The sequence below is a fragment of the Lucilia cuprina genome, chromosome 2, assembly GCF_022045245.1.
Source record: "Lucilia cuprina isolate Lc7/37 chromosome 2, ASM2204524v1, whole genome shotgun sequence".
NCBI lineage: Eukaryota > Metazoa > Arthropoda > Insecta > Diptera > Calliphoridae > Lucilia > Lucilia cuprina.
The window spans coordinates 2,250,057-2,264,465 of record NC_060950.1 but is presented as its reverse complement, the minus strand read 5'-3'; the positions used below and the strand labels follow the sequence as shown (position 1 = coordinate 2,264,465).

General features: G+C 27.8%; 1 protein-coding gene across 1 annotated transcript; it reads right to left on the bottom strand.

Annotated features, from left to right (window-relative positions):
- Positions 1–397: 397 nt before the first annotated feature.
- Positions 398–5,794, bottom strand: LOC111690340 (protein FAM107B). The gene is made up of 3 exons (XM_023452809.2): positions 5,593–5,794; positions 1,373–1,634; positions 398–1,007 (listed from the first exon to the last, which is right to left on the bottom strand). The coding sequence occupies exons 1-3, from the start codon at positions 5,645–5,647 to the stop codon at positions 719–721; spliced, it is 606 nt and encodes a 201-aa protein (XP_023308577.1). The 5' UTR covers positions 5,648–5,794; the 3' UTR covers positions 398–718.
- Between the last annotated feature and the right edge of the window lie 8,615 nt (positions 5,795–14,409).

The window sequence follows — 14,409 nt, the reverse complement described above, 5'->3', positions numbered from 1 at the left end:
TCAAAACAAGGTTATCAGGCCGATAACGATCCGAATAAAAATAGTCCTTATACTACATCTGCTTTTGGATTCAAAATTTAATACATTAAGAGTATGGGTACTAGAAACAGAAACGTGTTACAATTTAATTCCAATAATTGTATTCTAGTAATGACAACAAATCTTATTTATCATTATTTACTAGCAGACTTACGTCATCTTCTGGACTTTTAATATCAAGTGGTAATGACTTCAAATTGTCTTTTTCAGGTTGTGTCATAATTAAAAAATAATAAATTGTTTTCTGTTTTTTTTTAAACTAAGTGTATTTTTTCTTTAAATGACAATTATTAATAGTTTTTTTGTTTTTAACTTAAAAACAAACCAAAAGAATATTTAAAAAATTAATTAACACACGCATACATATAAATTAAACTAATAAAAATAATAAAAAGAATTATAACTATAATAATGATAATAATAAAAATAAATTGTACATATTTCTGTTGTTGTTGTTTAATTAACATTTAAATAAACAAGAAACTAAAAAACCTTATTCCTCATTCTTAAGAGGAATATTATTAGAAATATTCTCAATAGTAAATAAAATACAAAATGATCATAATATTAATTAGTCAAATCAAATAGATTAATTAAATATAATTTCGAGTTAAATTCTTAGAGTTTTAAAGTTATTGTTTTTGTTGGTTGATTGATTATTATTTAATGTTTCTTAAACTTATTTCAATTCAGTTCTTTGTCCCGCTCTTAATTTTGCTCTCGCATTTAAATATTCAGGATTCACGTATTGTTTATCGTCATCATTCTCAGATTCGGATTGTAGGCGGGCACGTTCATACTTTTGAGCTCTTTCCATTATCACACGATTCAGTTCGCTTTTAAGGCCAAAGGTGGGTGAGTGTTGAGTCTGTTGTGGATTATTATCCTGCTGATGTTGCTGTTGTTTTTCTCTTTGTTTTTCGTAGGCTTTTTGCAATTCTGTTTTCTGATTTAGAACGCTAATGCCCCTGAAAAGTTGAGGGAGAGAAAAGGAGAAAATTAGTAGTCAAATAAATGTAATTGTAATAATTATATTTTGATTCATATACATATGTTGTTGAAATTTTAATTTTAAGATACAATTTTGTTTATGCCAACAATGTTTGGTAAATAGCAACAAGTGCTTTATTTATATTAATATTGAATATGTTTAAATAAACTTGAATATTTAAACATTAAGTTAATTAATATTTTTTCAAAATAACTATTTAATGAGCACACAAAATATTAAATATCTTAATGAACACAATTTAGTTTACATTTGTTTTTTTTTTTTTGTTTAATTGTCTCTATTATTTTGCTTTAAGTATTTGCATTTAAAAAAAATATTTACATTTTTGTATTAAATTTTAATTCTCGATGCAACTGTTTACGATCGGTTGACTGTAGACATGGATTTATCAATTTCTTTGGTAAAATCAAACCGTTCGCATCTGTTTGTACTCCCGGCGGTGGTGGTGGTGGCGTTGGCATCATCATTGTTGTTGCTTTTATTTGACAACCGTTCTCTAGCTCGTTCGTATCAATTCTACTTTGACTGGCAAAGTTCTGTGCGGCCAAACCTTCTTCTCCACTGTCTGTTCTCAGCTCACAATCTGTAAAAAAATAAAGAGAACAAAAATTTTGAAAAAAATTAACAACTACAAAAATAATAATAACAATAACAAAAAATAAAACAGATTTTTTTTAAATCAGCTACCAATATGACAAATGATTTTAAAAACTTTGTTGAGTTGATCGTTCTTTTCTTACGATGTTTTGTTTTCAAATTTCACAAAACTGTAGTTTTTGAAGAACAATAAAAGAAACAGAAAGATCAAAAGAAATTAAATTTATGGCATTTTAAATAGAAAAACAAAAAAATTGACAAGAATCTAAAGAAGTGTAAAATTTTGTTATAAATCAATGAACTTTTATTATTTGTAGAGATCGTTGTAGTTTTTTTTCAGCTCCACGTATTGATTTCAAATGAATGATTTTTCAGTTATTGCTTGAATGTAGCTAGAGAGTGAGTTTAAATAATGGGTTTTGAAATTTAAATTGATTTTTTAGTTCATTCATTGTCATTATGCCTAAAGGTTATAAACTTTGTTTTAGGAGAAATTGAGGTCTTACCGCAACATCATCAATTAAATATAATTTCAGCAATAGTTTATATGATACAAATTACCAGTTTAGTCTATTGTAATAATTAGCCCTTATATTATTTATGAGTAAATGAAGAAATAATAACATCTTCATTTTAACTCATTTAAATTCATTTAAAATAAATGAGATGTATAGTGTGTTAAACAAAAGTACCTTAAAAGTAGCTGTTGATGTTTTTCCCCCCAAATTGCATTTAATTAGTCTTAATTGTTAAATGCATTCTTGAATTTAAGAAAACAAAAATTAAATTTATATACGGGTGCTTTAATTAAGTCCCCTTTTAAAATATTCATTACGACAATTACAGCTCATTACGAATGTAGTGAAAAAATATGTAAGAGACTGTTTGTAAATTTATTACAATAAAATTAAAGTCGTAATATAGAGAAAAACATAAATTAAACATTTTGGAATTTTTTTTTTTATTCAATTTTGTTTCATTATAAAATTTGGGGATTTTTTTTATTAATAAACTTATGTACATATTAGAAAAATTAATTTTCTAAATTAAAGTTAAACTTTTAGAAGAATACACATAGGCCTCTATCGGCCCTATAGTGCACTCATTAACCAGTGCCTTAGATAGGAATCGAAACCATTATCTCCAGTCTACCATTTTCAGACTTTTCAGTCGAAATTTGTTTTCTTATTAAATAAACTCTGGATAAAATTTAATCGATTGTATTGAGCAATAGTGCATTATGTTACCTTAAAAAGCATTGCTACATCTTACCTACGTATATCTTAAAATCGCTTTGCGACCCATAGTGTAATGTTCTAATATCTATAAAAAAGTTCCGATACGGTTTGCAAATTTCACTACTAAAAAAAACAAATCGCTGTACAATACTTCGTTTGGCCTTTTAATATCTAATATCTCGTTTGGCCTCTAAAATTAAGCATTCGGCAAACTTTTAATTATTCACTTAAAATATTGGAAAAGTCATCCATCTCAAAAAACAACACCACATAGATGTTGGAATGTCAAATTTCTCTTTTACGATCTCTTTTATTTCGCATTAGGTGCAAAATCATTTAAAACTTTGATATACAAACATAGCATATGAATAACATAAGCTTTTAACAAAAACTATATTTACTTAATTTTTAAACTTCTCTTTTGAACTAACGCTACTGCAATACGTATAGATCTATATCATGATATTAATTTTCATTTATTTGTTAACATCTCATCCACTGTCAATTGATTTCCATGTTAGGGTGTCATGCCATGTCCAAAGATTGAAATCTTAATTAATAATAAACATTATCATTAAAATCTTTTTCTTCTTCACGATCATTCTTTCATTCATGTGTTTTGTTTGCTGCTGCTGCGGTTGTAGATATCGCTGTCATTAAATGAATGTGAATTTAATGTGAATACAGTAGCCAGATAGCTAGCTAATGGAGCAATTGTAACAACAGGAACAGACAGCTGCTGTCTCCTTTGCTAACTCAGCAACTTTAAATGTAGCAACAGCAACTTTTTTTCAAAAGAAAAATATTCTTCAAAAACACAATTTTTTTTAACATATAAAAGGAAAAATTTAAGCAATTTATGTAACAACTGTCAATAACTTTAGCATTCTAAAGTACAGATTTACATGAAACCCAATGATTAGGAAGTGTTTACATATATTTTAAAAACATCGTGATTATGACTATTCCTTTAGAAAATTCATTTAAACTCCTGTTAAAATTTTGTGTAAAGAATTGTGAATAAGAGGAGAAGTTGTTTATTTGTATTGTAGTTTGTTATTTATGCAGAAGAAAGTATTTTTTTGAGTTGTCAGTTTTGTATGTAAAAAACAACATATTTTCAATTGTTGGTTGTTAGATGTTGTCTTTTATGTATGTATTGTTTCTGGCTTAATAACTTCAAGAATGTTTTGTAGTTTTTTTTAGTTGTCGTCGTTTTGTTTGTTTACAAGAGGTTATTATGTCAATTTTATCAGGGGTATTTAAGAAAATTTTATATGTATTTCTTGTTGTTCATTCATGTTTTTTAGTTGTTGGTGCTGGCTGGCTGGCTGCTACTGTTGGAGGCATTAAGAAATAGTATTGAAAAGAGAAAAATCACTTTCTTCTTTAGTTGTCATTATGCTTTTTTTGTTGCTGAACTTTTTTTTAGTTTTTTGTGTTTCGTTGAATTTTTTTCATATTGTTGTTGTTTTTTGTTATTTATGGGTTTTTTGTGTATTTTGTTTGTTAATTCAAAACATTTGTAAATACTTTCGAGTTTCGACTATGTTGTATTCAAAAGTATAATTTTTGCTAAATTGTCATATTAACCCCAATCCTATGGCTTAAGTCTTTAACTTATGAACGAAACAAATAACTTTACATTACACGGGTGTTTTCTTTTTTTACTTCTTAACACTATTTTGTTTTTTTAGTTGTTGCTTTAGACTTTAAGACGACTTGTCAGTAATTTGCTGTAGTATTCTTGTTTATAATTTAAGTAATAGTTGGTTAAAGGCAATTAAATTTGTGTTTTATTTCGTAAAATGTTTAATCCAATTCTTTCAGTTATTAAAAGTAAAATTTGTCACTTTGTACATTCGGAAGGTCTCTTACATATATGGGTTCTACTAAAACTGGATATGGCAAATATTGCATAAAAGTACGTTCTTCCTTTAAATTTTATTTGTGGCCTCGATTTTAACAATATAATTCTAAGGATTAGCTTAAAAGTGATCGCTCGAAATCTGGTTACTCAGCAGTTAATGTTGAGAATAATGTTTACTGGTGGAAAAATGTCTTTAAGCGAGTCTTTTAAAACAAACATTAAATATTATGTTGCCTCAACAAGTATACGAAATGATTTTAGTAGCTCAGTCTCTTTCTGGTGGGTTCAACTAAAGCAATTTTTGTCAAAAATAATGTTTAATCAAAAAACTGACTTTTGAAATAAACAGTGGTTTAAAGTACATTGTATCAATTTCATTTTCGACGACTGTTCTTTTAGTTATCAAGGCAATGAAAATTTTATAAAATTATGAAGTATATGATAGTTACAGGTGAAAGATGTTTGTTTATACTAATCGATTTAAAAAAATATATATATTATGCAGAAAGTAAGGTCTGTAACATCATTGCATTAGTTTAATCAATGCAACAAATACAACAAATTACGACTTCAACCTCTTCCTGTTGTTGGGCTGACCACAAAAACAACAAGAAGCAGGAAAGCATTTGCCTTGAATCACATGTAAAACTATAACTCGTTTAAAATCTAATTTGCAGGGGGTTACGCTGTAATTCGATTCGAAAGGAAGTACGTTCGAATCAGTTAAAATATATTTCGCATGTAAATTACGTGATCATTTTAAAAAATGTTATAAAGCTTATTTACAGTTGTAATTTTTAAATTTTAATTAAATTTATTTCTAATTTCACACTTACTTTCAAACATTTTAATACGATTCCTAATGTCCGTTGAAATACTGGAACGATTCATAATTATTTGAGTTGATTTTAAATTATATTTTTAATTATTTTTACAAGTGATTTTTCTCTATAGCCTTTTTATCTCAATTGAAAATCAACTTAATTGAAAATCAGTTACAAAAATTAAAACACAAATGGAAACAAATCAATATAGAAAAACAAGGCAACACAATCTAGACAATGAACAAAAAGATCTAAATTAAATAGTTGTTTTGTTTGTTTTTTTTTTGTGATTGTTCAACGATGTGGCCACTTTCAATAAATTACAAACACTAAATTAAATACTCTTGTAACACATTTTTAATTCAATTTGGAAAATTCAACTGCTACAACAATAACAAGAACAGCTAAAACAAACAACGTAATTTTTTATTACAAGATTGTTTCGTGTCCGAAAATAAAACAAAAAAAAAAAATAAATAAAAATAACTAAAATCAATTGCAGAATAAAAACGCCTGAGAATACACTTTGCAACTTAAAAATGTGTTATTGCTCAGTTTATTTTTCTTCTTATTGTTGCAGCAATTGTTGTTGCTGCTGTTGTTCTGTTTTTAATGCATGTTTTTGTCTATATTTTTTTTTGTTAATAGATTTTTTATATTTCCTTTTAAAGCACACGTCGCGTCACACGTTTTGTAACAACAAAATCTCGATTTTTTATTTACGAAATTTTTTAAATTGTAGTTGTACTTCACGGATGCCAAATATGTGAACTTACACACATGTGTTTTCCAAAACAACTAGATTCTGTTGGAGAAAAAACACAAACACACAGATAAAAAAACAGCTACAACGACAACATCCACAGAACAGAAACAACTGAAATGTTCAGATATTTTGTGTAAATGTAGTGCAAAATGCAACAAAAACAACAATGCCTATGACCAAATATGCAGGCGGCATGCGCCAGGTAATACCAAAAATAACAGATTGCAACAACAATGACAACAACACCAGCAGCAGCAACACTTTTTCAACTGAAATATCCAGTCTTTGACAACCAGTCTCCTCTCAGTTATTTTCTATTGAAATACCAGAGAAAAATTCATGTAAATTTTTGGTACTTTTTTTACAACAGAATCCTTTAAATAAATATGCTACAACATTAAAAGCTTCACTGGAATTTGTTAAAAAATTTGAATAATGTGCCAAACATACTTTAGCAATTTCGTTATGAAATTTAATTAAAAGAAAAAATGCCTCATTTTTATCAATAGTATTCGAGTGAATTGCTATTCAGTGGAAAAAATTAACATAGCTCAAAATAATTAAGATAAAAAAAGAAAATCAACTTCATTTCAAGATGAATTCTACTTTACTAAAGCCTATTTGCCAGCTAAATATTGCCAACAAATCTAAATTTTTATATACACAAATCATGATACTTTTCCCTTTCATTTTAACAAAAAATAAAAACTTCTTTTAAAAATTATTAAATTTGTACTTTTGTAAAAAATAGTACCTTTTCATATGCTATAGTTCAAGGTACCTTTTTTTTTGTTTTATTTTACACAAACCCATTTGCAAACTAAATGCAACCAAATAAGTGAGAAATCAATAAATTGTTGGCAATAAAAACCAGAACAGAACAACAGCAAAATACAAAAAATACATAATACAAGGAAAACCAAACTAACTCATTCCAAAACAACAACAAAAATACAGCAAAAAAGTCTACAAGTGTACAAGGTAATACTACCTTCAACACCACAACCACCAACACCGCCACCTAGATTCTTACCACTTGAATACACACAATTTCCTTAGATTTGATAATGTTGCACATTCTTACATTTACAGAAAAAAAAGCAAAAATAGTTGGAGGCCCCTTAGCCCCCGCTTTTAGGTGTTCTACATGTATTGCCGTTTTTGTTTTTAGCATTTCCTTTTAGTATAGCAAAAATTACATAAAAAAAGATTTTGCCTACAAATGTGGGTGTTGCATGTTATGCAAAAAATAATACAACAATAACAAAAACACCTACAAATATAGAGGAAACAGCAATACAACAAGACAACAACAACAACAAAAAGTTGCACTTCCAAAGCAGCAAAACTAAAATAATCGTTGATGACCTACATTTTGTCTAACCGACATAATCGGTTAATCTTTTTCCTATACTCACTCATTCACTCACTCACTCGGGGTATAAATGATACTCAAGTCGAGAATGCTCTATTATTGTGCCCACAATACAACAGCACTACTACTACCCCCACCTAAAAGATATATACATATACTCTCACACACTTACATATATACCCATGTTTTATACTTTTTTGTTGTTTTATCAGCTTGTTTTTAGTATAATTTCCTTTCTTTATGAATGAATGGATTTTCACTTTCATTTTCCTTGCTGACCCTGTGGGAAATGCTCGAGTTAGTGGCAAATTGCAGAAGGAAATTAAGCACAATTACAATGCTTGAGTTGTTGCCTTGATTAAATTATCTAATTATAATAAAGTTAAAAAGTCTAAAAATACGTTGATTGATTTTTTTACTTCCAATAACAAAACTTTAGAGTGAAAAATTCTTAATGCATTAAATCCTTTAACTTGTAACAGGCAATTATGCATATTTTCAGTGAAATATGAAATTCTAGTTAAAAATGGACTTTTAGTAAAAATTTGTATGAAAAATTAGTATAATTTTCTACGTGGAATATAACATTTATAAATTAAGAATAATATACACTTGTACCCGACAGTTTAAATATAATATCTATTAAGAAAATTTCGATTTCGAAACTGACGCCAATATCAATAAAAAACAACAAATAGCATTGCAATTTACACCCTAAAAGTTGTTATTCAAAAACTCTACAAATAGCTTAGTGACTAAACCACATCCATGACTTGCAGGGTAGTCATGTATAACTAACACATCCTTCCACACATTTACAATGTTAACGAGTTTTGTTATAAATAACCAGTCAAAGGAAGTTTAGTGCTGTATATTGTCAATGATTTCACAAGTGTTTCTCTTTTGTTTTGTTAAGTTTTTTTTCAAATTTATTGTTTAAGGAAAAACTGCATAAAATATGTGTGTATCTCTTATAACTATTTGTATATAATGTGCTTTTTTCTTCTTAGCACTTTTGTTCGCATGTTGCAAGTATGTAATTCAGTGCTGATGCAGCTACAAATTACTTTTTATAAATGTCCTTTACACGAAGGACCTTTCTCTGTAAACTGTTATAATAATAAAATGGCCAAGGCCATAATAAATTAAATTGCGCAGCTTGAAATGTAACACTTTGAAACCAATTAGTAGCTAGACAATGTACTGACTAACTTTTAAATGACATTATTTATAATTGCATATTGTGATGAAATATTTATTTCAGAGTGAATTGTCTAGAAGGAATGACAAATATCTATGAGTATAAAGCTATAGTGTGATGAGGAAATAAAGAAATTGTAATAAGTCGCATGTTAAATCGAAAATTCTTACAAAGATTGTTTTAAATTTGCATTCAGTTTATGTCATACAATTAAAGCCATTTAAAAATTATAAATTTCATCCATTATTTATTTTCACTCAATTAAACCTTAAACACAGGTGGTATATTTGAGCATTATTAAGTGCTTCAATTGTGGTCCTTCGAAATTCTCTCTATTCTCCACCAATGAGCAACACAGAATAGGCCACCAAAAAGAACTAGGACTTTTGACATTTTTGTGCAAAAGTACAGCAGCATGACCTAGAAAAACTCACAGTACAAAAACTTTACAAAATGAAAAACCTTGACCTAATTTCAATCAAATTCCTGCAGTAAACATTTTCTACGAGAAGAGCAATCCATTAGATACATAAGTAAAGCAGTAGCAACATCAAAAGAAAAAAATATATTGCAACTGAATAAGAGAAATAAAATCTATATATATATTTGCACTGCTCAACAAAGAGTAGGGCGTGTAGCGTAAAACTCTAATACAGGAGGGATACAGGAGGTTAGATGGTGGAAAACTTACTTTTTTCATCAGTTAAACTAGGTGTGAAAATTGTTTGTGTGCAATTGTTGTTGATTGAACAAAAATCATGGAAATTGGAGCCATATACAGGCAAATCATGTCATGTTGTGTAAAGATTCTGTTATCCTGGATGTTATTGGCTCCATGGCAAAATGGCTGCCATGGAAAAAAACACAATAGAAACAACAATAATGCATTAAATATTAAAATGAAAAAAAAAAGACAACACATCTAAAAGGTCAAGAGTAAATAGAATAGAAAATAAAATAAAACGCACTCAATACAAAAAGATGTTGAAAATATGCAGGAGTTATATTAAAACAGACATCCTCTTGAATATTTAAATAAAAAGTTATTTAATTCATAGAAAAAGGATTGTCTAATATCTATTGCATTTTTAACCCTTTTGCTGAAAGTAGAATTAAAAGGAATTTTAACTCTTTGATGTTTGTCTAAAAATAACAGGCGCTCAAAATTTTGCACTTGTGAAAAGGTAAAAATTTGCTGCATATGTATTTTATGAAACAGAATTTTCCACTTGAATTTTTCATTTATACAATTCTTTTTCCGGGTTAACAAAACTTCAAAGAAATTCTCTAAGATGTTTTTGTTTTTGTCGTCATATGTATGGAATCTCTGTCGGTTAGCTGCGTGACCTGACCTTAAATTTGTCTCCTGTTATATTTGCTGTTATCCTATTTAAGAAATGCCAAAATTGGGGTTGAAAATATATGGAAGCTAAAAAAATAATTTTCTTTGACGCTATAGGACAAAAAAAGCTTTATAAAAGTTTATTAACTATTTAGGGAAGGTTTTTGTTGCAACGAAGCTTGTAACAATAGGGGTTGTCTGCTTAAAGGGAGATTTGAAATTGAAAAGGGTCTTTTAAGGGAGTTTTCTCTGTCATCATTTTGAGGAATATAATTTTTAAAAGTGTTAACAATAATATCAGAAAAAATATCCGGTTTTATATTAACAATATCTTTAAGTAATTAAGATTTATTGAAAAAGATACTTACAATTTCTTGAATTAAAATCTGAAAATAGAAAAAGAGAAATAGAATTAATTATAATATTGACAAAAATTTACCTAAAAATTTGAGTTTTTTTTTAAACTGAAGATTTAGTTCTATGCCTGTTATTCAAGAATCTTATTTTGGATTTGTTTTTAACAAAGAACGAATTTCCGAACTAAGAGCAGTTAAATTACAACAATAGCAAGGTTGGCAAATTTAATAGGAACCAAAGTATTTCCTGTAAAGGTTTGAATACTAGTGATAATAATTTAAAACCAATAAAACGAAACCATTATGACAAACTATTTTCTCATTATGACAAACTAACTTGTCCTCAAATATGAATTCACCGTTTTGTTAAAGAGACAAAGAAAATAAACAAACAATTTCCATCCCATAGAAAGATATTTATTACATTATACAACTATAGTAAAAAATAATTATGCCATAAGACATGTCATGAAAATTAAAACAGCAAAAAATAAAACTTAAAATAAAATGGGAAAAGAAAAACTGGCAAGTCAAGCAAACATTCATAAAAATAAAATTTTACTAAAAAAAAACAAAGAAAAAAAGTACAACAAGTACGGGTATGAGCACAAAAACAAGCTACATAAAAATGTTTTGCAAATGACGACAAGCTAGTTATTGCAACATGTTGTCATCATCGTCAACATGGGCAACATCATCAGCCAACTAATGTAATGTAACAAATTCCATATGAATAAAACACAAACATTACACTCGGCTATAAACTACAAATAAAATGAACAAACATTTTAATAGAAAAACTATAAAAACCAACAATTTAATAGTAAAAATAATTAAGTGAATTGGTTGTCGGTCTCCCCAACAATTTATAATGCCACCTAGCCGGAAAATTAAATAAAAAGAGACTTAAAATAAAATGTTTCTTTCCTTTTTCTTTATATCGCAATGCACCTATAAAGGCAAACCCTATTTACAAAAGCCGGAGGCCATCAAAACTTAATGACTGTCAGTCAAATAATGCGTCATTTATACAAAATGAATACATATTCGCACAACTGCGATAAATACGCCAACAATATGCGAAATGTCTTTTTTTTTTTGTTTGTTTGTTTTTTGGGGCCAAAAAAGAAATTCTAATGAATAAATATTGCCACAAATGACAAACAGGCTGACTATTTGTCAATATTTATTTTGTATCAATTAATTGTTTGTGTTAGAGACGAATATGATGCCATCAGAAATGTTTACAATTAATAAACTCAAACCCAAAAATGTTTCTACATGACAATGTAGAATTGCTTACCAAAGGGACCAAGAGACACCTCGAACCCTCCGGCCTACTATTAGAATCTTATAATTAACCCAGGATTAGATTAAATAAAGAGCTATATTGCCAATATTACCCAGTCTATAGACTATACTATAGACTAGACTATAGACTAGACTATAGACTAGACTATAGACTAGACTATAGACTAGACTATAGACTAGACTATAGACTAGACTATAGACTAGACTATAGACTAGACTATAGACCAGACTATAGACTAGACTATAGACCAGACTATAGACTAGACTATAGACTAGACTATAGACTAGACTACAGATTAGACTAAAGACTATACTATAGACTAGACTATAGACTAGACTACAGATTAGACTAAAGACTATACTATAGACTAGACTATAGACTTTGTAGTAAACAATTGACCATTATGAAATCCGGCAAAGTAATTAGTAGATAAAAAATTATAAAAGAATATTTGTTTATAAATTCACTATGTTGAAGAAGATTCAGCAATGCCAAATATAGCACTCTTACTTGCCTTGAAATGTAATGGAATTCAACAAGAAATAAAAACAACTTAATAGAAATTTTATACACTTACTACAAAAGTCTATAACAAAGATTAACAAAAATATTGCAATTTATAAAATAATGATGAATTGCATTAAAGTGAATGCTTTAATGTCAAATGCAAGAGAAATTTATTTAAAAATTGTATGAATTTCAAGCAGGCTACATTCATTTTAATGTATCCCCTCCCAAGCCCCACGGTATTATCATGCACCCTTCTTGCAACTCTTTCTAATCTGCAATGACATCTTTAAAATATAGTTGCAGGAAATGCGTTTGTTTTTTTCTTTTTTGTTTGCATTTTTAACGCGCGCTCATCATTGAAGACATCCATCAACATTTAATCACAAGATTGTATTTTTTTGCAAAGCGGTTTGTTTGTTTTTCTTTTTATATATTCATTCGTCAACAATATCATCATTTTATTGCTGTTTTGCAGAAATTGTGAAAGAGTAACACAAGTATTTCTCCTGCTTTAGCCGGTCAACACGAGTTGATTTAAAAACACAAAAGTTGCCTTGAAAAACCTGCTGGGAATGCGTGTGCGGCAGTAGTTGCAGCAACAGCTGTCTGTTAAGCAGCCAGCAGCAACAATATATTGTATATTGCGCAATAGTTCAACGAGATAAATATAAATGTGCAACTATTTGTGGTACAATGTAATCCAATAAAAAACAAATTTATATTTACTTATATGCCACAGTAAATCTATAAGAGACATGAATTTATAAATCACTTTACAGTTTCATTATTTCAAAAAGAAAAAAAAATTTAAAAAATGAGAAGAAATTTACTAATTAGGAAAAAATACATAAAACGTGTAGTTTAGTTTTTGCCTCAATTAAGTATTAATTTTAAAATTAATTTTGTTGTGTGAAAAAAGTATTAAATTTTTAACGATGCAACTTTATTTTCTGTTGGTTTTGCAGTTATTTTGCCATATAAAATCAATCAATTTTTATTATCTATTCTTATAAACCTATTTGTTTTTAGAATTACCTATTATGTCCTTGTATTGTGCAAAAATCAGCTCAATATTTTTGTTATCTTAGGTAAAATCTTATCTGTCTGTTGCTTTCAAAAGATACTCCTTTTGTTCTATTTAGCTATTGTTTTAGTATATATAAAATATAGGATACATTTGGGATTTTAAGAATTTTCAAGAAAATTTCCATATTCCTGGATCGAAGATGTTAGGGGTTTCAAAAAAAATATATCTTCAACAAACTTACAGGCAGTCGGAAAAATATTGCCAAATCGACTTTGTTTCATATATGTATATATGAAATATTAAATTGTCACTCGGTCCATGAAAAAAATAATACGACCGATTTTACTTAACTTTCAATTAAATCTATTTAATAATTTAATAAATTGACTTTAAACACCAAAATATTTTTATGATGATTAATTAACTTCGAACTGATTAGATACGATTATTTTCTATATAAACAAATATAAAACACAACCGATATTTTCTGTAACAACTTGATCACTTTTGTTACTGTCCGAATACTCACAAAAGAAATTTCCAATACTGATTACTAGTTCGAGTGATTGGTATTTTTCGAACGTTATCAAATAATGATAATATTTTTGAATATATTTTTTTTCTTTAAATGGAGATGTGATAAACCGTTATAAATTTTTTAAATTTAAATTTGAAAGTAAAAATATTTTACTTTTCTCTTAACACCTTTTTAGATTTAAATAAAATTATAAAAGCAAAAAATATATAAAATTTTGTATTTATAGATAATGAATAATATTTAACTTTACTTTTTGGTTTTTGAATATTAAAATTATGTGTTTTTCAGCTAAAGAACTTTTTATCACAAAGATCGTTTGATGACTGAATACTACAGCGTAATTCAAATGAGCAAAATATTGCAAAATTTTGTATCTACTATTTGACAGCATGTTTTTCTTCT

Bases quoted from the DNA above. Each gene is read 5' to 3' on its own strand.
- LOC111690340 (XM_023452809.2), bottom strand. From the start codon at position 5,647: ATGAATCGTTCCAGTATTTCAACGGACATTAGGAATCGTATTAAAATG. The intron at 1,635-5,592 runs GTAAGTGTGAAA...ATTTTTTTACAG, and splicing joins TCGTATTAAAATGTTTGAAA to ATTGTGAGCTGAGAACAGAC. The intron at 1,008-1,372 runs GTAAATATTTTT...TCAACTTTTCAG, and splicing joins TTAAAATTTAATACAAAAAT to GGGCATTAGCGTTCTAAATC.